Source organism: Bombina bombina, chromosome 5 (assembly GCF_027579735.1).
Source record: "Bombina bombina isolate aBomBom1 chromosome 5, aBomBom1.pri, whole genome shotgun sequence".
NCBI lineage: Eukaryota > Metazoa > Chordata > Amphibia > Anura > Bombinatoridae > Bombina > Bombina bombina.
In genome coordinates, this window is record NC_069503.1 from 898,154,363 (window position 1) to 898,179,426 (window position 25,064).

At 38.1% G+C, this 25,064-nt stretch overlaps 1 protein-coding gene across 1 annotated transcript in view; it reads right to left on the minus strand.

The window, feature by feature from the left end:
- Positions 1–25,064, minus strand: part of LOC128661655 (kinesin-like protein KIF20A) — a 368,820-nt gene that overhangs the window by 325,388 nt on the left and 18,368 nt on the right. The window contains exon 8 of the mRNA XM_053715886.1: positions 765–940. Within this exon, the coding sequence (XP_053571861.1) occupies positions 765–940 (176 nt within the window). The remainder of the gene's footprint in view (positions 1–764; positions 941–25,064) is intronic.

Consider the following 25,064-nt stretch of genomic DNA (forward strand, 5'->3'; position numbering starts at 1 on the left):
TGTAATAAAAATGGCTTACCGGATCCCATAGGGAAAATGACAGCTTCCAGCATTACATCGTCTTGTTAGAATGTGTCATACCTCAAGCAGCAAAAGTCTGCTCACTGTTCCCCCAACTGAAGTTAATTCCTCTCAACAGTCCTGTGTGGAAACAGCCATCGATTTTAGTAACGGTTGCTAAAATCATTTTCCTCTTACAAACAGAAATCTTCATCTCTTTTCTGTTTCAGAGTAAATAGTACATACCAGCACTATTTTAAAATAACAAACTCTTGATTGAATAATAAAAACTACAGTTAAACACTAAAAAACTCTAAGCCATCTCCGTGGAGATGTTGCCTGTACAACGGCAAAGAGAATGACTGGGGAAGGCGGAGCCTAGGAGGGATCATGTGACCAGCTTTGCTGGGCTCTTTGCCATTTCCTGTTGGGGAAGAGAATATCCCACAAGTAAGGATGACGCCGTGGACCGGACACACCTATGTTGGAGAAATGCATTCTCTTTCTAAATCATGAAAGAAAAAAAATGTGGGTATCATGGCCCTTTAAACCCTTGCAAAAAAAAAGCTTCAGTGCTGTTCTATACAGGCAACAATGCAATAACAAAACGTGTTTTGACCTTATACAATTTTCTTTTTGGCTTTTAATGTCAGTAAAAACCTTAAGGTGGTGTAAGCTCGAAACATACGGATTACTTCACTGAAATATGGATTCCTATACCATTATTAATACCAGCTTTTAGAATAAAGCCCAGAAAGACTTACCTTTTACATAAGAAGAGCCAGACTGGTCATCACAGATTTTTAAAGTGTTTCGCTTCTGATTTTTTGATGATGGGAACTGGTCTAGCAAGTCATAAATGTACTCATTATAGATTTCAAAAAAGGACACCCAAGCCGAGAACTGATGGGCATTTTTTTCATCCCCATTAAGCGATGCACTCTCTGCTCAACAGAAAAAAAAAAAAAAAAAAAAAAGTGCTTTAGTGGCATGACACTGATTTGTAACAGAGACACCTGCTGGCAAACTTAAAAAGGGACAGTCAACACCAGAATTTTTGTTGTTTAAAAAGATAGATAATCCCTTTATTACCCATTCCCCAGTTTTGCAAAATCAACACTGTTATATTAATATACTTTTTACTTCTGTGACTAACTTGTATCTAAGCATCTTCTGACCGCCCCTAATCACATGACTTTTAGTTATCTATTAACTTGCATTTTAGCCAATTAGTGCAGTGTCTGCCACTAGCCACGGGCGTGATCACAATGCTATCTATATGGCCTACATGAGCTTGCTCTCCCCTGCTGTGAAAAGTAAAGAAAATAGAGGCGGCCTTCAAAGGCTTATAAATCATATGTGCCTTCCTAGGTTTGCTTTCAACTAGAATAGGAAGAGAACAAAGCAAAATTGTTGATAAAAGTAAATTGGAAAGTTGTTTAAAATTACATGCCCTATTTGAAAAATGAAAGGTTTTTTTGGACTCGACTGTCCCTTTAAGGTACTGGATTTACATAGGAAGATAAACTAGTCAATTTGTTATACTAATTCAATTATGCACAATCAAGACAGAAAACAATTTGAACAAATATACATTGCATTAGTACATTAATCTGTGGCAAATGTAATCTCGGACTTAAAGGGACATTAAACACTTTGAGATGGTAATATAAAATGATAAATTGTATATAATAAAACAACTCTGCAATATACTTTCATTATTTATTTTGTCCTCTTTGCCTGTAATTCCATTCTGAAACTGTGAGCTTTTCAGTTCCTGTTAGAAATGTAAGTGCAGAACACTGTTAAATCTAGCACAACCATTAGCTGCACACTCTAGTGACCTATTTATAACTGACCCTAATTGGCCACAGCAGAGAAGGTAACACAAGTTACAACATGGCAGCTCCCAGTGTTTTATAGACACTAAAACTTTACACTTATTTTGTCACTTTTTAAACAACTAATGAAACTTTAAAAAAAATACATCCACATGTTAGTCGTGGACTAATCTTTTCTTTGAATGCATCATTCTATCTAGCATGTATTTAGTGTGTAATGTCCCTTTAAAGGGACATAAAATCTCAAAATGTTCTTTTGCGATTCAGATGGAGAATACAAATTTTAATCAACTTTCCAATTTACTTCTATTAGCTAAAATTTTCTTTGTTTTCTTGGTATAGTTTGATAAAAGCATACCTAGGTAAACTTAGGAGTTGGTAGCTAGCTGCTGATTGGTAACTAAACATATATACCTCGTCATTGGCTTACTAATGTGTACAGCTCGCTTCCAGTTGTGCATTCCTGCTTCTCCAATAATGGAGACCAAGAGAACAAAGCAAATTAGATGATAGAAATAAACTGGAAAGTCATTTTAAAAATTGTATGTTCCATCTGAATCATGAAATGATTTTTTTTTTTTTTTTTTTTTTTTTTTTTAAATGGGTTACATGCCCCTTTAAATAAGCCTGCAGCATTTGCCTATTTGCATCAGTAGTTACCTAAAAAGCTAAGGTGTCTGGTCTATAATTAGAAATTGTCCATCAGTTTGCAGATTTACTGGAGGGCAAGTTAGTGACAGAAGCTTATAACTGGGTCTTGGGATAAGTTTCCCCACAAGCCAAGCTACTGCCTATCCCAGCCCTTCTGATATACTTGACTGAGTTTAAATACTAAGGCAAAATATTATGATGCGCTATTTAAAGCAACATGAAAAAAAAAAAAAAAATGGTATTCTGACAGGAAAAAAGTACAACATTCTTGCAAAACTGCTGCCATACTTAAGACACTTGCACTATTGAGTTTATGTATCTGCTTTCCAACAAAGGTTACCAAAAGAACAAAGAAAATGTGACAATATAAGTAAAATTAAACAGCTGTTCAAAATTGCATGCTCTTAATATTGAAAGAAAAATATGGGGGTTTTATGTCCCTTTTAAAAGGAAAATATACATTCTTAGCACCACTTTAAAAACCCAATTTAGGAAATAAAAAGGTCATTGTAAGCAGGTCCAAAACTAGATGTTGAGTAAATCAATTTTTAGTCAAATCCCAACTAAGACAATTTGCATAAAGATAAATCTGCATTTCCACAGATAAAGCCCATACAGCCAAAAAAACGTATGTCTCTGAATAAGTGGCTAACCCTGGAGAAATAAACTGGTACTTTAGGGCAGGACAGTCCTTATGGATGAGACCAGATATACTTAAAGGGACATGAAACCCAAATTTTTTCTTTCACAATTTAGAAAGAGCATACAAATATAAACAACTTTCTAATTTACTTCTATTTTCTATTTTGCTTCATTATCTTGATATTCTTTGCTGAAAAGCATATCTAGATATGCTTAGTAGCTGCTGATTGGGAGCTGCACATAGATGCCTCCTGTGATTGGTTCACTGTGTGCATTGCTATTTCTTCATTAAAGTATATCTAAAGAATGAAGCAAATTAGATAATAGAAGTAAATTGGAATGTTGTTTAAAATTGTATTCTCTACCTTAATCATGAAAGAAAATGTTTGGGTTTAGTGTCCCTTTAAGGCAGATTCTCCACCTTATTGTGAAAACTATATTGTATTGTACGGTTTATATCTGCATCATGGATCCATGAAGTTTTTTAATATGTTAGATATTGTGATTGATTTTATATTGATGTTATAAATAAATTTTAGTCTTACTACATCCACCTAGCCTTCTTTTGTTGGTGCTCTCTTCCCCCACCCACATATCTGAGACCAGATAAACTTAAGGCAGATTCTCCACTATGAGCATAAAGCAGTAGGAAGGATGAACCCCAGGGTGAGTGCCTTCCCATATGTTGCTACAGCTTTCTCCCAGACAGTGTTACTCCCTTGTACTGTGCATTAAGAGTATTGAATGACCGATCTTTCATAGCAGCGCTATTTCCATGGCATATTCTGTATGTTAGAAAATAGATCACATATCTTCCTGTACAGGTCATACAGATTCCTAGAAAAAAAAAAAACTTAAAAATACAGAACCCCCCCTTCAGAAGCTTGTGGCAGTAAATTTGAAACATTATCCTACTCCTACCGAGGAGCTGAAATGGGGGGGGGGGGGCAAACTAATGAATATACTAACCAATCCTAGCAAGGTGATAACTCAAAGTTAATTTCAGTTAAAAATGAGTGCCGATATGGTCAGCCAGGAAAATAAGACTTTACAATGTCTTTTGGAGCAAACAGTGTTACTCTGAAAATGTAAGAGTCTCACATTATAAAATCATCTTAAAAAAAACTTAAAGAAAATTTGTATTTTGCAGACCAAGAATTCTTCCAATAAAGCCATTGATTGTATATAAATGTAGGTTTTTAGGATCAGCATTTAAAATGGGCATTCCAGTGCAATAATAGTCCAACTCACTAAGGTATTTTATATATAAAAAGGTGACGTAACAGGTAATATGTCAACGACAGTTACACTAAGGTAGCTAAAGGACTGCAATGACATCACTTACATAGATCTTTTCCACAATAAAAAGAATGTTTTATTTTAGGTAAAGGGACAGACAATTCATGACTCAGATAAAGCATGCAGTTTTAAACAACTTTCCAATTAGATTCTATTTGCAATCTTTCTTTGCTCTGTTGGTATCTTGTTGAAAAGCAGGGACGTAAAGCTCAGGAGCATGCACATGTCTGGAGTACCATATGGCAGTATGATGCCATGGAGTGCTCCAGATACTTACCGAGGTATATCTTCAAAGAATACAACAGTACATATATACAGCACCTTACCAACTCTGTCTCAGGTGTACGTCTGGGATAGGGAAACTGCATACACCCCAGAAAATCCAAAAAAGTTCCCACAGCATCATGGAATTTCTCAAAACTTTTTTGGAACACGTAGGTCCAAGTTACAAGCAAAGTTTCTGGTTCACTCACCCTTAATCATATGCCATATTTAACACCAAATTCAGTGCCATTCACCGACAATACAGGTAAGATACAAAATCAAATATTCATAAAAATCACAGCTGTGATTCTACACTGCCACCTAGTGGCTCAGTATGCACGTTAGAGGGACAGTCAACACCAGAATTTTTGTTGTTTAAAAAGAAAGACAATGCCTTTATTAGCCATTCCCCAGTATTGCATAACCAACACAGTTATAATAATACACTTTTTACCTCTGATTACCTTGTATCTATGCTTCTGCAAACTCCCCTACTTATTTCAGTTCTTTTGACAGACTTGCATTTTAGACAATCAGTGCTCACTCCAGGGTAACTTCACGTGCATGAGCTCAATTTTATCTATATGAAACACATGAACTAATGCCCTCTAGTGGTCAAAATGCAGATTAGAGGGAGCGGAGCCTGGAGGAGCACAGTAATGGAGGCTTAGTCACTGAGCTCCGTCCATACAAGGCAGGGAAAGTTATTATGAAAGCTCAACAATGAGATAAACTGACTAAAAACCTAGAGAAGACATCCCCTAATCTTCTGGCAGCAAAGTTATGTACACATAACCTGATAAAAGAGAGAACTGTGTGAGATATTTAGATCCTAAAAGCAACTTACAGCGTGGCAGATTCGCCATCTTAGCAGACGCCTGTTGCGATCAGCAGAGGAGACTAACAGACAGATGACGAGGAGTAGAGGAGCACACAAGCCTGCGCAATAAAACTACACCTGAATTCAATAAACAGGGTAAATCTGTCTCAACTTAACTCGCTATTGATAGTTACAGAGAAGGGAGGTGCTGGGACACGGCTCACTGAACCGCCATTTTTACAGCCGCTCACTGCGGTCACCATAACAAATGAAACAGCCTGCTTCATAACACTACAGTAATGTGACAAAGTAAAAATTAACCTAAGTCTGATTAGTGGCAAGAATATACTTCGTATCCTGTGGCTGCTTTACATCTACAGTCGTAGATACTGAGAACCACTATTACACAGTCATGGCTTTTATGGATCAATGGGAGTCGCATGTTAATCAGCTTCTGGACACTCACTTTCAGAACTTAACAAGGTCGATACAGGAGACCTTCGCAGATCTACTCTCACAAGTTGGATATGCCGAGAAAACCACTCCCCTTCACTCAGTTGACCAGGTCGAATTCTGTAGGGCTTCTACCACCATTCTACAACAACCGGGCAACATAGATCCTGCAGGTTCAACCTCAGATAATTTATCAGCTGTAACTGTTGGGTCCCTGGACAGTGAGTGTTTGCCCCTTACGAAGAGTGTACTTGGTTACCCTAGTACCGACAAACTTCTTTCGCAACCTACCTTTACATCAATTACAATCTGAGCGTTTCTCTCCATTAAGAGCCGACACTACCCACACAGACAGCCTGACAATCACTGCTATCCATATCAAGATCCTCGCTACCTTCATGTCTCAATCGCCGACGGTTGGTGTAGGCTAATGTTATGGCTCTGCTTTCTTCATGGACATAGAGGGTATTTGAGTTTTGTTGTTGTGAAATTGTTAACTGGTTAGTTTAATTCTCTGTGCCCATGCATTAATATAAGTGGTTATTTCAGTTTATATATCACTCTGCACCGATGGGTTCATGTTAGTGTAATATGTTGTCTACTCGTGTACAATCTATGGTAGGTCTCTGCTCATCACAAAAAACTAGCACTTCTATGTTAGAGCAGCTATGTTAAGTTTCATATTATATGTTATGTCACTAGCTATTTTAGGTTCCTTGTCTGCGTGTACTGCTATTGCAGAGCTTGAAACTTACACATCACGCGCGTCTAGTTTACATTACTGTTAATATACCTGTTAGCGTGTGAGGTGTAACATGCTAGTTTGTTTAGCTGTATAAATTGTTTTACAGATATTTGTCGAATACTAACACATTTTATTTCACTTGGAGCGCTATAGCTTATAGGTAGCACTGACGCGTCCTATGGCCAGGTAGCAGGTCTACCTTAGATACAGTTTTTAGATATTGAATGAATTTGTCTTTATTATGTTATCATATGTAGCCCCAATGTAAATTACAGAAGGTTATGTCCCTCACTGTTTTCTCCTCAGAAGTTGAGTTAAGTAATACATAATATATAGGTCATTAATATCCACACTACAGTATTTTCTACTCCATAAGGAAATCTCTCATAATGTTATGTAAGATTACATGAGTGACTATCATCTCTAATTTCTTTATAGCTTGGTCCACACTTGACATGTACAGGAGCTCCCATATAGTGTTTCTATTTTATATTGCTGTCGGTTTATTCTACTACATTTTATATTTATTTAACCACAACATGAGTGATTCTAACTGTTCCATGTCTGTGCGGTGCTGTTGGCGGCCGAGATAGTACCATATAGACGTGTTATGAGCTGCTGGCCTGGACATCCTGGTGTGGCCCTATTCCCTAGATCTTTGGTTGGACACAATGTTGTGTAATGTTTTAAAATAGTTGATCTACATACAAGGTAAATTTTAGGGCAGTCCTATGTCTTGTAATGCTATTGGTTTACGATGTCACTTTAGGAGAATATTGTCTACAGCGGCCCTAGCTTTCTCTACTATAAGTTCCATGTTTTTAAATACCTGCCGCGACCTATAGACTTATGTAGTCATCTATATAAATATATCTAGTATGCAGGTAATCAGAGGAATGTGTTATAATGTTTAGCTAATGTTTTAAGTTAGCTGTTCTACCTCAATTGCTGTAGTGGGATCCAATTATACTTTTCCCTAGCTAATATGTGTAACAAAACTGTGTCTACAGGGGCTGTGTCTGACTTTTATTAAGCCTATTGACTGTATAGCTACACAGTATACTAATTTCCTAATACACCCATCACACTACAGTATATACTTTTACTCTACATAAGCAGGGATAAGTTTGGTTGACTTCTTCGAAATAGGAACCTAATAACTCTAGTATTATCTTTAGTAGTTATCTAATGGTCGAGGACACCACCTCATACTCAACTATACTATAAGCTGCACCGCCTTGGTCAAAAGGCTCCGCCCCTCCATCTCCCCCTTATATCTGAGCGGCTCTTGCCCGCTGATCTTCCCTCCCCCCCTATATACACCTCGGCCCAAGAGTGGCCGATACATATGCTGATTCCCCACAGGCTGATACCTTTAACTCAGATAATTTAAAGAGTGTTTTCTATTGCAGTGTGGAGATCATCCGTTAATCATATAACATAAAATGAAGTCCTATTCCATTTCGCCTAAAATCTTGTCTATCACCATGTTCAGATTTGATATGTAACTTTCTTTTTACATGTGCATTTTGTTTTGTCAACAATATTAGCTTATAGATATTGTATTACTTATTGTGATGTAATATTGGCTCAAGGGCGAATTTTGTTTGTTAATCTCTATTTTGACTTAAAAAAAAAAAAAAAATGCAGATTAGAGGCAGTCTTCAAGGTCTAAAAAATTTGTATATGAACCTGCTAGGTTTAGCTTTCAACTAAGAATACCAAGAGAACAAAGCAAAATTGGGGATAAAAGTAAATTGTAAATTTGTTTAAAATTATATTACCTAAAAAAAAAAAAAAAAAACACTTGATTTTTAAACTATGATTAAACCCCTGGCGGTCCAATTGTGGCTAGTGTAAATTATGGGATTTTTTCACACAACAAATGGAGTTTCCCCATAACAACTATTTTATATACCCTAGATGTGGTGCGTTTATACAAATCCATTGGCCATGAGTGTGGGATAGGAGCAGTGATGAAAACTTTACATTATAACCATCAGTTTGTTGATAAGCTGATGTCTCATTGAGGTTACTATTTTATTCTAATTATTTCTTATTTCAAGATTAATTTTACATTCAGAAGAGAATTGCTATGGGCTCAAATGTCACCACCTCCTCATATGCCAAATATATATGGGAAATTTCGAAGAAAAAAAGTTTGTATATAAAAATCCCCGATTTTTTTTACAGTTTGGAACAGTATGGTGGCGATACATAGATGTGTTTGGTATATGGGCGGGGGGGGCGCGACATTAAAGTGAATGTAAACTGAGTGTACTCACTCAAGTCAGGATAGAATAAAAAAAAAAAAATTTGAGAGAGACTTTCATTCATCAAATTGGTAATACCTGCAAACCACTAATCGTTATTCCACCCCCCCCATCAATTGAATATTATGGCAGGCAAACAGCACTTACCATTACCGTTATAGCATTAAAAAAGTTAAAAAACATAATTTAGGAGGCGGGGCTTAGCCGGTCTGGAAGATGGCTGTGTGACTCAATAGCTCCCATGCCCTAGCACCCCAAACCCAACTAAAATAGCAGCCTTTGGCATTATTACACTCTCAACTTGGGACCATCTGTCATTCAACACTTCACAGATACCAGCAGTGAAAAAAAAAAAAAATTGGCAAAAATCGGGAAACAGCGGAGGAGAGAGGACTGACAGGTGGCATCGGACATAAAGCCACAGCAAACTGTATAAATAAGGCGCCGAACTGGAGGCACAGGGACTAACTGGAGCGGACACTCACACAGAAGCTCCGTGCAGACACTGATTGACCGCGGTAAACAGCGGAGAAGCAAATTGAAAACCGGAGCCGCAGCGCCACGTGGTCACGCGACCAAGGAAGGCCTAAATCACTGGAGCGGGTAAGATTGCATGAGCAGCAGCTCCGACTAGCAGGAGGGTCACACACACTCATTAAGTGACTCATTACCACTTCTCACTGGGGCACATTATTTATGGCAGGAAGGCCACACGCACCTATTAAGTGACTCAATAACACCTCTTTCTGGGGCACATTATTTATAGACAGGAGTGCCCAAACTCATAAACTTTATCAAAACAAACAAAGTGCAAAACGAAAGCACCTAACAGGAGAGGGAGAAAACAGGGTAAAGAGACAGAGAACAAAATAAACAAAGTGGCTTGAGGAGTTCGCAGGGAAGAGGAAAATAGCGCCTTAACTCACAAGTGGGGCCAGAGAGTTTTTTCCCCACTGCTCTACAACCATAAGACTACATTAAGGCTACCAATTGGACTGTGCACATCTTTTATTTTTTGCAGTCACACTCAGTGGAGCACCTGTTTCACCACATAAGGGAAATGCCAGGACGCAAACCTATTAAACTGGACAATAAATTAGACAACACACCAAAGTCCAAATTGTTACATCAATACCTGAAACCCATAGACCACACCTCAGACCCTACCCCAGTAACCAGCAATACAGATAATTCACGAGAAGACATAATGGAAAGCACCCCAATACCATGTGACAAAGCAGGGCTTACAAAAGAGGACTTACTACCACTGTGCACTAAGAATGATCTTAAAGAGATGGTCTCAGAAGTGAAAAACTGGTATGGAGACTTGAAAAGAGACTTAACTAGGGTGTCACAGAGAGTAACAATTCTGGAAGAAAGCCATAATGTTATGGACACTGACATCCAGCACATATCACGTCAGACTTACGATCAGGAAGAAACTATACAACATCTATTAGATAAGGTGGAAGATCTGGACAATAGGGGAAGGAGAAACAACTTGAGGATAAGGGGTATTCCAGAAGTGGTCCAACAAGGGGCATTAGAGGGGTGCTTGCAAGACTTATTCAGAACAGTTAAAGGAGACAATTGTGCACCAGATCTGGTGTTTGAAAGAGCGCACAGAGCATTAAGGGCAAAACCACCACCCAAAGCCCCACCAAGAGATGTAATAATTAAACTGTTACACTTTAAGGATAAAGAAGAAATAATGAGACAAGCCAGATTAAAGCAAAATATCACACATGCAGGAAACCGCATTCAAATCTTCCAGGATCTTAGCCCGACAACTCTTCAAAGGAGGAGAGAACTCAACTATATTACAACCATCTTAAGAGAGCAAAAGATAGTATACAGATGGGGATTTCCAGTCAGCATTATTGCCACTAGAGACAACACCACTGCAGTTCTTAAAAACCACGAAGATCTACCACATTTCTGTGAGGCCTTGAAGCTCAACCTGCAACACATGGAAAAAGCGAGATGCGTTGAAACAAGATTACCTCCTCGTGAGAACAGCTCTCATACACAGAAAACTGCACCCACTATAAAGAATACTCCACAGTGCGAGACAACTGCAGATGAAATTACAGATTCTGACCCATGAGAAGGGGGTTGACGGATGGGAGATAAAGGACATGTAACCTAGGAAAATGGACAGATGGCATAAGGTCGTATGCTAATAATGTATAACTTTTCCTTTTTATTTTAGGTATATGTTGGGTTTGGGGGGCAGGGATACTGCCTCAACTGTTTTTTTAATCGTGTTCTGTTGCATTGTTCAATTGCATTGATTTGTATTGTATTACATTGAGTTAAAGGTTAATAACTGTACTAGATATCATAAGTTTTTGAAACTACTTTACTGACAAAGAAGTTAGATCTAGATTGGTAGGGACTACACCTACTTCCTGTTTTTTAGTTAAAAGAAGTTCAGCGTACAAGAATATATATCTGTATTGATAACACACAGACACATAGGGGAACGTACCACACTTGAACATCCTAATTACCAGACAGAGCGCAGCTCCATATCTAAGTAGTATAGCATTTAACTATTTAACACGCAGGCTGCTAGCAATAGTTAAGATCTCATCATATACCACGCATAATACCGGACAACACAGGGTAGGTCAACACATCTAGAAATACAGCACTAAAGCCTAAGCACCAACATGCAAGGGAGACAAATAAAACTGATAACCATTAATGCGAAAGGATTAAACAGTCCGGAGAAACGCTCAATAGCCTTCAATTCCATACATAAGGAACAAGGGGATATAGTGTACATACAGGAAACCCATTTTAAAAAAGGGAGAGAACCTAAATTTTTCCATAGCAGGTACAAAACAGCTTTTACGGCCTCAGGTCCCACAAAAAAGGGAGGGGTAGGCATTTTTATGAGAAACCATATCCATTTCAACCCATCGCAGGTACATAAGGACCCCAATGGCGCTTATTTAATAGTGATAGGTTCACTTTTCACTACACAGGTCACATTAGTAAACATTTACTTACCAAATGTGGGGCAACATCTGTTATTCAAACATGTTGCCCAGCTGATACTAGAACACGCCAGAGGTATCATTTTGCTCGGGGGAGATTTTAATGTCCCACTTGACCCAATTCAAGACACCTCACTAGGTAAAACCAGCACGCCTCACAGGGTGATAAAGAGTATACACAATCAAATGCAGCAACTTAAACTGCACGATGTATGGAGGTCCAAAAATCCACACAAAAAGGATTATACATTTTATTCGCACCCACATCATGTATACACCAGAATAGATTACATCCTCTCAAACCAGGTAGGGCTAACATTGGTAGAAGACTCCACAATACTGCCAACCACATGGTCAGATCATGCCCCAGTAAAATGCACCATTACATGGCCAGATATCCCGGTAAAGCCACCCATATGGAGACTAGACGAGTACATGTTAAACGACAAACTAATTCAGACAGAACTAAATTTAACCTTAAGCCATTATTTCCAAGAAAACGCTAGCGATGAAATAACCACTTCAACACTCTGGGAGGCCCATAAATGCGTAATGAGGGGAGAATTTATAAGACATAAGGCTAGGGAAAACAAAAACAAAAAGGCAATTCACGAACTCAATAACCTCACAAATCAGATACTGGGAAACAGAACTAAAAAAAAAACCCTAAATCCACTGACATATTAAATAACCTGACTAAAAGTAAGATAGTACTTAACAATTACTTGATGAAGGAATATCAGAGGAAAGCAGATATGCTGCAGCAAAAGTACTTTGATGTTAATGACAAGATAGGTACTTCATTAGCAAAAACCCTTAAGAGAAGACAGTTGGATACGCATGTATACAGCATGCTAGATGAGACGGGCCAGACACAAAAAGACAGTAGGCACATTGCAGACATTTTTAGACAGTACTATGGGAAACTATATAATATCAAGGCAAAAAACACACAGGAAGACATAGACAGTTTCCTAGCGGACATACAACTCAATGAACTAAATAGTGACGACTCTGACTCCTTGGACCAGCCGATAACCCCTGAAGAAATAAAATCAGCTATTAAAAACATGCCAAACGGTAAAAGCCCAGGACCGGATGGCCTAAGCATAAATTATTATAAAACATTGATACATCATTTACTGACACCCTTAACCAAGCTATTCAACTCTCTGCTTAAAGAAGGGGGCTTCACAGAAAACATGCTAGAAGCCCATATTACAGTCCTCCCCAAACCGGGGAAATCTACAGATAGACCCGAAAATTATAGACCCATATCGCTTCTAAACTCAGATATAAAAATATTTGCCAAAATTTTGGCCACTAGAATAAACACTTACCTTCCGGAATTAGTGCATCCAGATCAGGTGGGATTTGTACCAGGGCGGGAGGCACGGGATAATACCCTTAGAACATTCCAACTAACTTCATATGCACAAATTAACAATATACAAATGTCTCATATCAACAGATGCGGAAAAAGCATTTGATAGGGTAAATTGGCAATTTCTCAAATCAGTTCTATGTAAAATGAAGTTTAGCAATAGATTTATACAATTAATCCTTACTCTGTATAAGAACCCCACCGCTAAAGTAAAAGTAAACGGCATACTCTCTGAGAAATTTATGATCAAGAACGGCACAAGGCAGAGATGCCCACTCTCCCCTATACTCTTTGCACTCACAATAGAAGCATTGGCCCAGAAAATCCGGGAAGACAAACAAGTAACAGGTCTTAACATAGCAAACAAACATTATAAATTGGCATTATATGCAGATGACATTCTGCTCACCTTAACAAATATAGGTACTTCACTGCCTAAGGCACTAGATATCTTCAAAGAGTATGGAAAAGTGTCGAACTTCCAATTAAATTTATCAAAATCTGAATTATTAAATATAACATGCGACACGACAACTCTTAATGACACCCTACAAACATGCATACTCAAACGTCAAGAAATCAAAATGAAATACTTAGGCATTTACATATCACCAGACCAACAGGAAATCTTCCAGGCAAATTATAAACAACTGGAACAAAATTTGGTAACTGATTTGTCTAATTGGAAAAACAAAACGATATCATGGTTGGGGAGGATAAACGTCATTAAGATGAACGTCTTACCAAGATTCTTATACCTTTTACAGACAACACCCATACCATTGCCACCTAGATACTTACAGAGAATACAAAAAATAATAGAACAATACATCTGGGGGGATACTAGACCAAGAGTCCCTAGAAAAACACTCTACCTGCCGAGAGACAGAGGAGGACTGGGGCTACCAAACATAGAGGCCTACAAGCAGGCAATTGTGTTGCGTACTTTGCTTGATTGGTGTCATAATGATAACAACAAACTTTGGGTACAAATAGACCGCGCCATCTTAGGCACAGGAAACGCGGGAAACATGGCATGGCTAGCAAAAAAGGACAGACCACAGATGGTAGACAGATACCCTTTGTTCATAGATTTTTTTACTTCATGGGATAAACTTATGAACACTTCAGAAAAGATTTCAACACACTTCTCACCCTTGACACCAATGTCAGAACCCTGCATTGCCTTGGAATTGTAGGGACACAGACCTAGACCAAAACCCACACATTAAAAACCGAGTGTTTAGGATTTTGACTGAAGATGGTAAAATGAAAACACTTGAAAACATTAAAGAGACTGAGGTAGGGAACGGTATGAACTGGCTGACGTATTCACAGGTGAATCATTATTTGGCAACACACAAACACAAACATGACCTGCTCAGGCGAAACACTGCATTTGAGACTCTCTGCCTAAGTGAAACACACACGGAACACGCCACTTCTATTTTATACAAAATACTGATACCAGAAGATGCACAAACCTTACCCTCTTATGCTAGAGCGTGGGAGAAGGAACTGCATACAGATATAGACCTGCAGGACTGGTTGGTGGCATTTCAAACCACAAAACAATCCTCAATCTCTGCTAAGGTACAAGAGTCAAGCTATAAATTTTTATCAAGATGGTATCTGACACCGGTTAGACTAAAACAAATATATAAAACGACATCAGGGAAATGCTGGAGAGAATGTGGAAGTGAAGGCACTTTGACTCATATGGTGGGATTGCAACAGGTTAGACAGGTTTTGGACAGAAATACTAGAGTATGTTCGAGTGGCAACAGGGAAATCATTGCAGAATAACCCCAAGACCTTATTATATATCTCGCTACCCAACCTGGAGTGTAAGGCGGCGACTGCCCTTAGACTAGTCATGCTGAATGGGGCAAAAATGCTGATCCCCAAGCTTTGGAAGAATAAAGTTGCACCAACAGTTGAGGAATGGAAACAACAGGTAGACACATTACTTCACTTAGAAAGGTACCACCACATGCAAAATTACACATTGGACACACATGAGATTATGCTGCTGCGGTGGAAAGAGTGCCAAGAATCTTATAGACCAGGAATTTAATAACCGCACACTAAAACTTTACAGAGGTCAGAGCACAAGAGACACTGGGGAGAAACGGTAACAAAGGGATTGATATAATAGTCTTACCCTGACTGAGTTGTAATATACCAAAGGATTGAAGGTTAGGATAGGAAAATATAGTCATTCATTGAGTGTTGTAATATACATGTTGGTAATGATGATGATCATTTTGATATTTGTTATAATACCTGTTAAATGAGTGTGGACAGATCTAAATTGCTTAATGGACACTGTGAAAAATGGACGGTACAGCTGAACTCCCGGCAGTAGTGCTTGGATGCCTTGCTGGGCATAAAAGTTAATGTTAGTAACACAGAAATGATAAAGTATATGTTGATGATAAAGTGTAAGATTCATTTTGATAGGAAGGAGGGGAGGGACTGTCTCCCTTCTAACCTGAAAAACGTTTTGTATATTTGATTATCTTCCAAATAAAGCTTATTTGAAAAAAAAAAAAAAAAAAAAAATATAATTTATGTAAGAACTTACCTGATAAATTCATTTCTTTCATATTGGCAAGAGTCCATGAGCTAGTGACGTATGGGATATACATTCCTACCAGGAGGGGCAAAGTTTCCCAAACGTCAAAATGCCTATAAATACACCCCTCACCACACCCACAATTCAGTTTAATGAATAGCCAAGAAGTGGGGTGATAAGAAAAGAGCGAAAGCATCAACAAGGAATTGGAATAATTGCGCTTTATAAAAAAAAAAAAAAAAAAAAAAAAAAAAAAAAAAAAAAGGGTCGGCCTCATGGACTCTTGCCAATATGAAAGAAATTAATTTATCAGGTAAGTTCTTAAATAAATTATGTTTTCTTTCATGTAATTGGCAAGAGTCCATGAGCTAGTGATGTATGGGATAGCAAATACCCAAGATGTGGAACTCCACGCAAGAGTCACTAGAGAGGGAGGGATAAAATAAAGACAGCCAATTCCGCTGAAAAAAGAATCTACAACCCAAATCAAAAAAAAGTTTTAAATCTTAAAGAAAAAAACTAAAATTATAAGCAGAAGAATCAAACTGAAACAGCTGCCTGAAGAACTTTTCTACCAAAAACTGCTTCTGAAGAAGAACAAACATAAAAATGGTAGAATTTAGTAGAAGTATGCAAAGAAGACCAAGTTGCTGCTTTGCAAATCTGATCAACAGAAGCTTCATTCTTAAAAGCCCAGGAAGTAGAAACTGACCTAGTAGAATGAGCCGTAATCCACTGAGGCGGGGATTTACCCGACTCCACATAAGCATGATGAATCAAAAGCTTTAACCAGGAAGCCAAAGAAATAGCAGAAGCTTTCTGACCTTTCCTAGGACCAGAAAAGATAGACTAGAAGTCTTCCTGAAATTTTTAGTAGCTTCAACATAATATTTCAAAACTCTTACCACATCCAAAGAATGCAAAGATTTTTCCAAAGAATTCTTAGGATTAGGACACAACGAAGGGAGAACAATTTCTCTACTAATGTTGTTGGAATTTACAACCTTAGGTAAAAAGTGAAATGAAGTCCACAAAACCGCCTTATCCTGATGAAAAAAAAAATCAGAAAAGGAGACTCACAAGAAAGAGCAGATAATTCAGAAACTCTTCTAGCAGAAGAGATAGCCAAAAGAAACAATACTTTCCAAGAAAGTAACTTAATATCCAAAGAAGGCATAGGCTCAAACGGAGGAACCTGTAAAACTCTCAAAACCAAATTAAGACTCCAAGGAGGAGAGATTGACTTAATGACAGGCTTGATACGAACCAAAGCCTGTACAAAACAACGAATGTCAGGAAGATTAACAATTTTCCTGTGAAACAGAACAGAAAGAGCAGAGATTTGTCCTTTCAAGGAACTTGCAGACAAACCCTTATCCAAACCATCCTGAAGAAACTGTAAAATTCTAGGAATTCTAAAAGAATGCCAAGAGAACTTATGAGAGGAACACCATGAAATTTAAGTCTTCCAAACCCGGTAATAAATCTTTCTAGACACAGATTTACGAGCCTGCAACATAGTATTGATCACTGAGTCAGAGAAACCTCTATGACTAAGCACTAAGCGTCCAATCTCCATACCTTCAAATTTAATGATTTGAGATCCTGATAGAAAAACGGACCTTGAGATAGAAGGTCTGACCTTAACGGAAGTGGCCAAGGTTGGCAACTGGACATCCGAACAAGATCCGCATACCAAAACCTGTGTGGCCATGCTGGAGCCACCAGCAGTACAAACAAATGTTCCATTATGATTTTGGAAATCACTCTTGGAAGAACTAGTTGCGGAAAGATATAAGCAGGTTGATAATTCCAAGGAAGTGACAACGCATCCACTGCTTCCGCCTGAGGATCCCTGGACCTGGACAGATACCTGGGAAGTTTGTTTATATGAGAAGCCATCAGATCTATTTCTGGAAGCCCCCATATCTGAACAATCTGAAGAAACACATCTGGGTGAAGAGACCATCCTCCCGGATGTAAAGTCTGGCGACCGAGATAATCCGCTTCCCAATTGTCTAAACCTGGGATATGAACCGCAGAGATTAGACAGGAGCTGGATTCCGCCCATGCAAGTATCCAAGATACTTCTTTCATAGCTTGAGGACTGCGAGTCCCACCTTGATGATTGACATACGCCACGGTTGTGACATTGTCTGTCTGAAAACAAATACACTGCTCTTTTCAGAAGAGGCCAGAACTGAAGAGCTCTGAAAATCGCACAGAGTTCCAAAACATTGATTGGTAATCTCGCCTCTTGAGATTTCCAAACCCCCTGCGCTGTCAGAGACCCCCAGACAGCTCCCCAACCTGAAAGACTCGCATCTGTTGAAATCACAGTCCAGGTTGGACGAAGAAGAGAGGCCCCTTGAACTAAACGATGGTGATTTAACCACCAAGTCAGAGATAGTCGAGTATTGGGATTTAAGGATATCAATTGTGATATCTTTGTATAATCCCTGCACCATTGGTTCAGCATACAAAGCTGAAGAGGTCTCATGTGAAAACGAGCAAAGGGGATCGCGTCCGATGCTGCAGTCATGAGACCTAAAACTTCAATGCACATAGCTACTGAAGGGAATGATTGAGACTGAAGGTTCCGACAAGCTGAAACCAATTTCAGACGTCTTTTGTCTGTTAGATTCAGTATCCATGACTTTGTCTCTATTTGGAATCCTAAAAAGGTTAACCTTGTCTGAGGAATCAAAGAACTTTTGGTAAATTGATCCTCCAACCATGTCTTTGAAGAAACACTAGTTGATTTGTGTGAGATTCTGCAGAATGTAAAGACTGAGCAAGTACCAAGATATCGTCCAAATAAGGAAATACCGCAATACCCTGTTCTCTGATTACAGAGAGAAGGGTACCGAGAACCTTTGAGAAGATCCTTGGAGCTGTTGCTAGGCCAAAAAGAAAAGCAACAAATTGGTAATGCTTGTCTAGAAAAGAGAATCTCAGGAACTGATAGTGATCTGGATGAATTGGAATATGAAGATAAGCATCCTGTAAGTCTATTGTGGACATATAATGTCCTTGCAGAACAAAATGTAGAATAGTCCTTATAGTCAACATCTTGAATGTTGATATTCTTACATAAACGATTCAAAATTTTTAGATCCAGCACTGGTCTGAAAGAATTCTCTTTGGTACAATGAACAGATTTGAATAAAACCCCAGACCCCGTTCCCGATATGGAACTGGCACAATTACCCCAGATGAATCCGGGTCTGAAACACATTTCAGGAAAGCCTGAGTCTTTACTGGGTTCACTGGAACAAGTGAGAGAAAGAACCTTCTCACAGGTGGTCTTATCTTTAAACCTATTCTGTACCCTTGAGAAACAATGTTCTGAATCCAATGATTTTGGACTGAATTGATCCAAACATCTTTGAAAAATCGTAGCCTGCCCCCTACCAGCTGTGCCGGAATGAGGGCCGCACCTTCATGCGGACTTGGGGGCTGGTTTTGATTTTCTAAAAGGCTTGGATTTATTCCAGACTGCAGAAGGCTTCCAATTGGAAACCGTTCCTTTAGGGGAAGGGTCAGGCTTCTGTTCCTTATTCTGGCAAAAGGAAGGAAAACGGTTAGCAGCCCTAAATTTACCCTTAGATTTTTTTTATCCTGAGGCAAAAAAGCTCCCTTCCCCCCAGTGACAGTTGAAATTATAGAATCCAACTGAGAACCAAATAATTTATTACCTTGGAAAGAAAGAGATAGCAATGTTGATTTAGAAGTCATATCCGCGTCCCAAGATTTAAGCCACAAACTCTTCTAGCTAAATTAGCTAAAGACATATACCTGACATCAATTCTAATGATATATAAAAAAAAAATGGCATCACAAATGAAATTATTAGCATGTTGAAGAAGTTTAACAATGCTATACACATTATGATCTGGCACTTGTTGCGCTAAAGCTTCCAAACAAAAAGTTGGAGCCGCAGCAACATCAGCCAAAGAAATAGCAGGCCTGAGAAGATGACCTGAACATAAATAAGCCTTCCTTAGAAAAGATTCAAGCTTCCTATCTAAAGGACCTTTAAAAGAAGTACTATCTGCCGTAGGAATAGTAGTACGTTTAGCAAGAGTAGAGATAGCCCCATCAACTTTGGGGATTTTTTCCCAAAACTCCAATCTATCAGTCGGCAAAGGGTACAGACTCTTAAACCTTAAAGAAGGAGTAAATGAAGTACCCAAACTATTCCATTCCCTAGAAATTACATCTGAAATAGCATCAGGAACTGGAAAAACCTCTGGAATAACTACATGAGGTATAAAAAAACGAATTTAAACGTTTACTGGTTTTAATATCAAGAGGACTAGACTCCTCCATATCTAATGTAATCAACACCTCTTTTAGTAAAGAACGAATAAACTCCATCTGAAATAAATATGAAGATTTGTCAGTGTCAATATCCGAGGCAGAATCCTCTGAACCAGATAAATCCTCATCAGAGATAGATAAATCAGAATGCTGGCGGTCATTTAAAAATTCATCTAATTTATGAGAAGTTTTAAAAGACCTTTTACGTTTTTTAGAAGGTGGTATAACAGACAGGGCCTTCTGAATAGAATTAGAAACAAATTCTCTTACATTAACAGGAATATCCTGAACATTAGATGTTGAAGGAACAACAACAACAACAACAACAGGTAATGGACTACTACGAATGGAAATATTGTCTGCTTTTGAAAGTTTATCATGACAACTAACACAAACTACAGCCGGAGGAAAAGTTACCACAAGTTTACAACAAATGCTCTTAGCTTTGGTAGAACCGACATCAGGCAGCAGCATTCCAGAAGTAGATTCTGATACAGGGTCAGCTTGAGACATCTTGCAATATGCAATAGAAAAAAAACATATAAAGCAAAATTATCAAATTCCCTAAATGACAGTTTCAGGAATGGGAAAAAAATGCAAACAGAATAAGCCTCTGAGAACCAGAAGCAAAAAAAGACAGTATGTGAAAACTCTCTGCGTCAACTACGACGCCGGAAATGACAACATTAAGGTCAACAAACGTAGTTCTCGCGCCAAAAATGACGCAATAAATTCTAGCATTTTTTGCACCCGCGAGCCTAACAGCCCGCAATTTAGAAAGAAAAGTCAATTTGATAAATTTTCAGGTAAGAAAAAAAAAAAAAAAAAAAAAATTATTCATATGCATTTCCCAAAATGAAACTGACAGTCTGTTAAGAAGGAAATATACCGATTAACCTGAATCATGGCAAATATAAGTATAAAACATATTTAGAACTTTACATATAAAGTGCCAAACCATAGCTGAGAGTGTCATAAATAAGACATACTTGCCAAAAGACTCTCTACATATAGTAGATAGCCAAACCAGTACTGAAACGAGAATCAGCAGAGGTAATGGTATATATGAGTATATCGTCGATCTGAAAAGGGAGGTAGGAGAAGAATCTCTACGACCGATAACAGTGAACCTATGAAATAGATCCCCGATAGGATGACCATTGCATTCAATAGGCAATACTCCCTTCACATCCCTCTGTCATTCACTGCACTCTGAGAGGAAAACCGGGCTTCAGCATGCTGCGAAGCGCATAACGTAGAAATCTAGCACAAACTTACTTCACCACCTCCATAGGAGGCAAAGTTTGTAAAACTGAATTGTGGGTGTGGTGGGGGGGTGTATTTATAGGCATTTTGAGGTTTGGTAAACTTTGCCCCTCCTGGTAGGAATGTATATCCCATACGTAACTAGCTCATGGACTCTTGCCAATTACATGAAAGAAAAGTAAAAATCTCAGAAGATCAGGATATATTACCAATTTGATGAAAGAAAGTCTCACTATTTTTTTTTTAATTCTATCCTATGACTTGAGCGAGTACACTTAAATTTACATTTCCTTTAAGTCATAATTAACCTTCATACAGGAATTAAATTGTTCAATAAGTGGGTTGAAAGTCACTTTGGAATATAGTGAATAATTTGTTTTTAGACACAGGAGTCTATAGAGAACATGAAATAAATGGCTTATATAATTAAAAAAAAAAAAAAAAATTTGTATACACACACACACCCTACAGATAAGAATATTATGTTACATTATTCCAGTTTTCACAATCCCAAACTAACTGAATCCTTACCACGTAGTCCATTGGTTCGTGTAAATAGAATTGTGAGTGATTAAGGTCACATAAGTGACAGACTCAACAAGATGGGGGGGGGGGGAAGAGACCTTTTTTGGAGAGGGGGTACCTTGAAAAAGATTAAAAAGGAAAAATAAAAAAATAAAAATAGGACGATGCGTATCTCAATTTAACCCATATAGTAAAAATATATATTTTTCATAATTTCCCTATGATGTCCTATAAAAGAGTGCCCAATATAAGAGACAAATTAGTGAGAACAGATAGATAGTTGCACGCAAGTAAATCAAACTTATATTGCATCAAAAACCTATGGCAGTTACCCATGTCTGTACTGTGGAAAATGTTATTCAATAATTAGAAGAATTTTTGCATCCAAGGTCAGGATTTAAGTATAGAATTAATGGATTACTATACTTTTAATTCATTTGATTAAATGTTTATGTTCTAAAATTTACATTGGTGAGACGACTAGGACGGTGCAGGAAAGAATCAATGGGCACAGGTCAAACAGATGTGGCAACAAGGATGCGCCTGTTTCTTCACACTTTCAAGAAAGTGATCATGGTATTAGCCAATTACATTGGCAGATTATAGATGGTGTGACGAAACCAAAGGGAGGAGTTTGGGAAATGTTAAAAGGGACAGTCTAGTCCAAAAGAAACTCATGATTTAGATAGAGAATGTAATTTTAAACAATTTTCTAATTTACTTTTATCACCAATTTTGCTTTGTTTTCTTGGTATTCTTAGTTGAAAGCTAAACCTAGGAGGTTCATATGCTAATTTCTAAGCCCTTGAAGGCCGCCTCTTCTCTCAGGGCATTTTGACAGTTTTTCACCACTAGAGGGTGTTAGTTCATGTGTGTGATATAGATAACACTGTGCTCACGTATGAGGAATTCAGGTGAGTTAGCTCTAATTGGCTAAAATGGACGTCTGTCAAAAGAATGGAAATAAGGGGGCAGTTTACAGAGATTTGATACAAGGTAATCTCAGGAGGTAAAAAGTGTATTTATCTAACTGTGTTGGTTGTGCAAAACTAGAAAATGGGTAATAAAAAGGGATTATCTATCTTTTTAAACAAACATTCTGGGATAGACTGTAGAATTGTTTTGGATTTGCAAATTAAGAGTCAATGGTGCCAAATAGGTTAAATAAAGAGAATGATTTTTCTATTTTTTGTAATGTGTATAATTTTTGTAAAGTGCAATGCATTTGTTCTCAAGGGAGTTAAATGTCTTCTGTATTTATAAGAATATAAAAACAAATTTATGTAAGAATTTACCTGAAAAATTCATTTATTTCATATTGGCAAGAGTCCATGAGCTAGTGACGTATGGGATATACAATCCTACCAGGAGGGGCAAAGTTTACCAAACCTCAAAATGCCTATAAATACACCCCTCACCACAGCCACAATTCAGTTTAACGAATAGCCAAGAAGTGGGGTGATAAAGAAAGGAGTAAAAAAGCAGCAAAGGAATAAGAATAATTGTGCTTTATACAAAAAAAATCATAACCACCATAAAAAGGGTGGGCCTCATGGACTCTTGCGAATATGAAAGAAATGAATTTATCAGGTAAGTTCTTACATAAATTATGTTTTCTTTCATGTAATTGGCAAGAGTCCATGAGCTAGTGACGTATGGGATAGCAATACCCAAGATGTGAACTCCACGCAAGAGTCACTAGAGAGGGAGGGCTAAAAAATAAAGACAGCCAATTCCGCTGAAAGAAAAAAAAAAATTAATCCACAACCCAAATCATAAGTTTTAATCTTATAATGTAAAAGAAAAAAGCTGAAATTATAAGCAGAAGAATCAAACTGAAACAGCTGCCTGAAGAACTTTTCTACCAAAAACTGCTTCTGAAGAAGAACAAACATAAAAATGGTAGAATTTAGTAAATGTATGCAAAGAAGACCAAGTTGCTGCTTTGCAAATCTGATCAACTGAAGCTTCATTCTTAAAAGCCCAGAAAGTGGAAACTGATCTAGCAGAATGAGCTGTAATCCTCTGAGGCGGGGATTTACCCGACTCCAAATAAGCGTGATGAATAAAAAGCTTTAACCAAGATGCCAAAGAGTTTAACAATTCTTCTGTGGTATAAAACAGAATGAGCAGAGATTTGTCCTTTCAAGGAACTCGCAGACAAACCCTTATCCAAACCATCCTGAAGAAACTGTAAAATTCTAGGAATTCTAAAAGAATGCCAAGAGAATTTATGAGAAGAACACCATGAAATGTAAGTCTTCCAAACTTGGTAATACATCTTTCTAGAAACAGATTTACGAGCCTGCAACATAGTAGTAATCACTGAGTTGGAGAAACCTCTATGACTAAGCACTAAGGGTTCAATTTCCATACCTTCAAATTTAATGATTTGAGATCCTGATGGAAAAACAGACCTTGAGATAGAAGGTCTGGCCTTAGTGGAAGTGGCCATGGTTGGCAACTGGACATCCGAACAAGATCCGCATACCAAAACCTTTGAGCCCATGCTGGAGCCACCAGCAGCACAAACGATTGCTCCACGATGATCTTGGAAATCACTCTTGAAAGAAGAACTAGAGGCGGAAAAATATAGGCAGGTTGATAACTCCAAGGAAGTGTCAATGCATCCACTGCTTCCACATGAGGATCCCTGGACCTGGACAGGTACCTGGGAAGTTTCTTGTTTAGATGAGATGCCATCAGATCTATTTCTGGAAGCCCCCCACATCTGAAAAAAAAAAAAAAAAAAAAACCACATCTGGGTGAAGAGACCACTCTCCCGGATGTAAAGCTTGATGACTGAGATAATCCGCTTCCCAATTGTCTATACCTGGGATATGGACCGCAGAAATTAGACAGGAGCTGGATTCTGCCCAAACAATTATCCGAGATACTTCTTTCATAGCCCGAGGACTGCGAGACCCACCCTGATGATTGACATACGCTAAAGTTGTGACATTGTCTGTCTGAAAACAAATAAACGGCTCTCTTC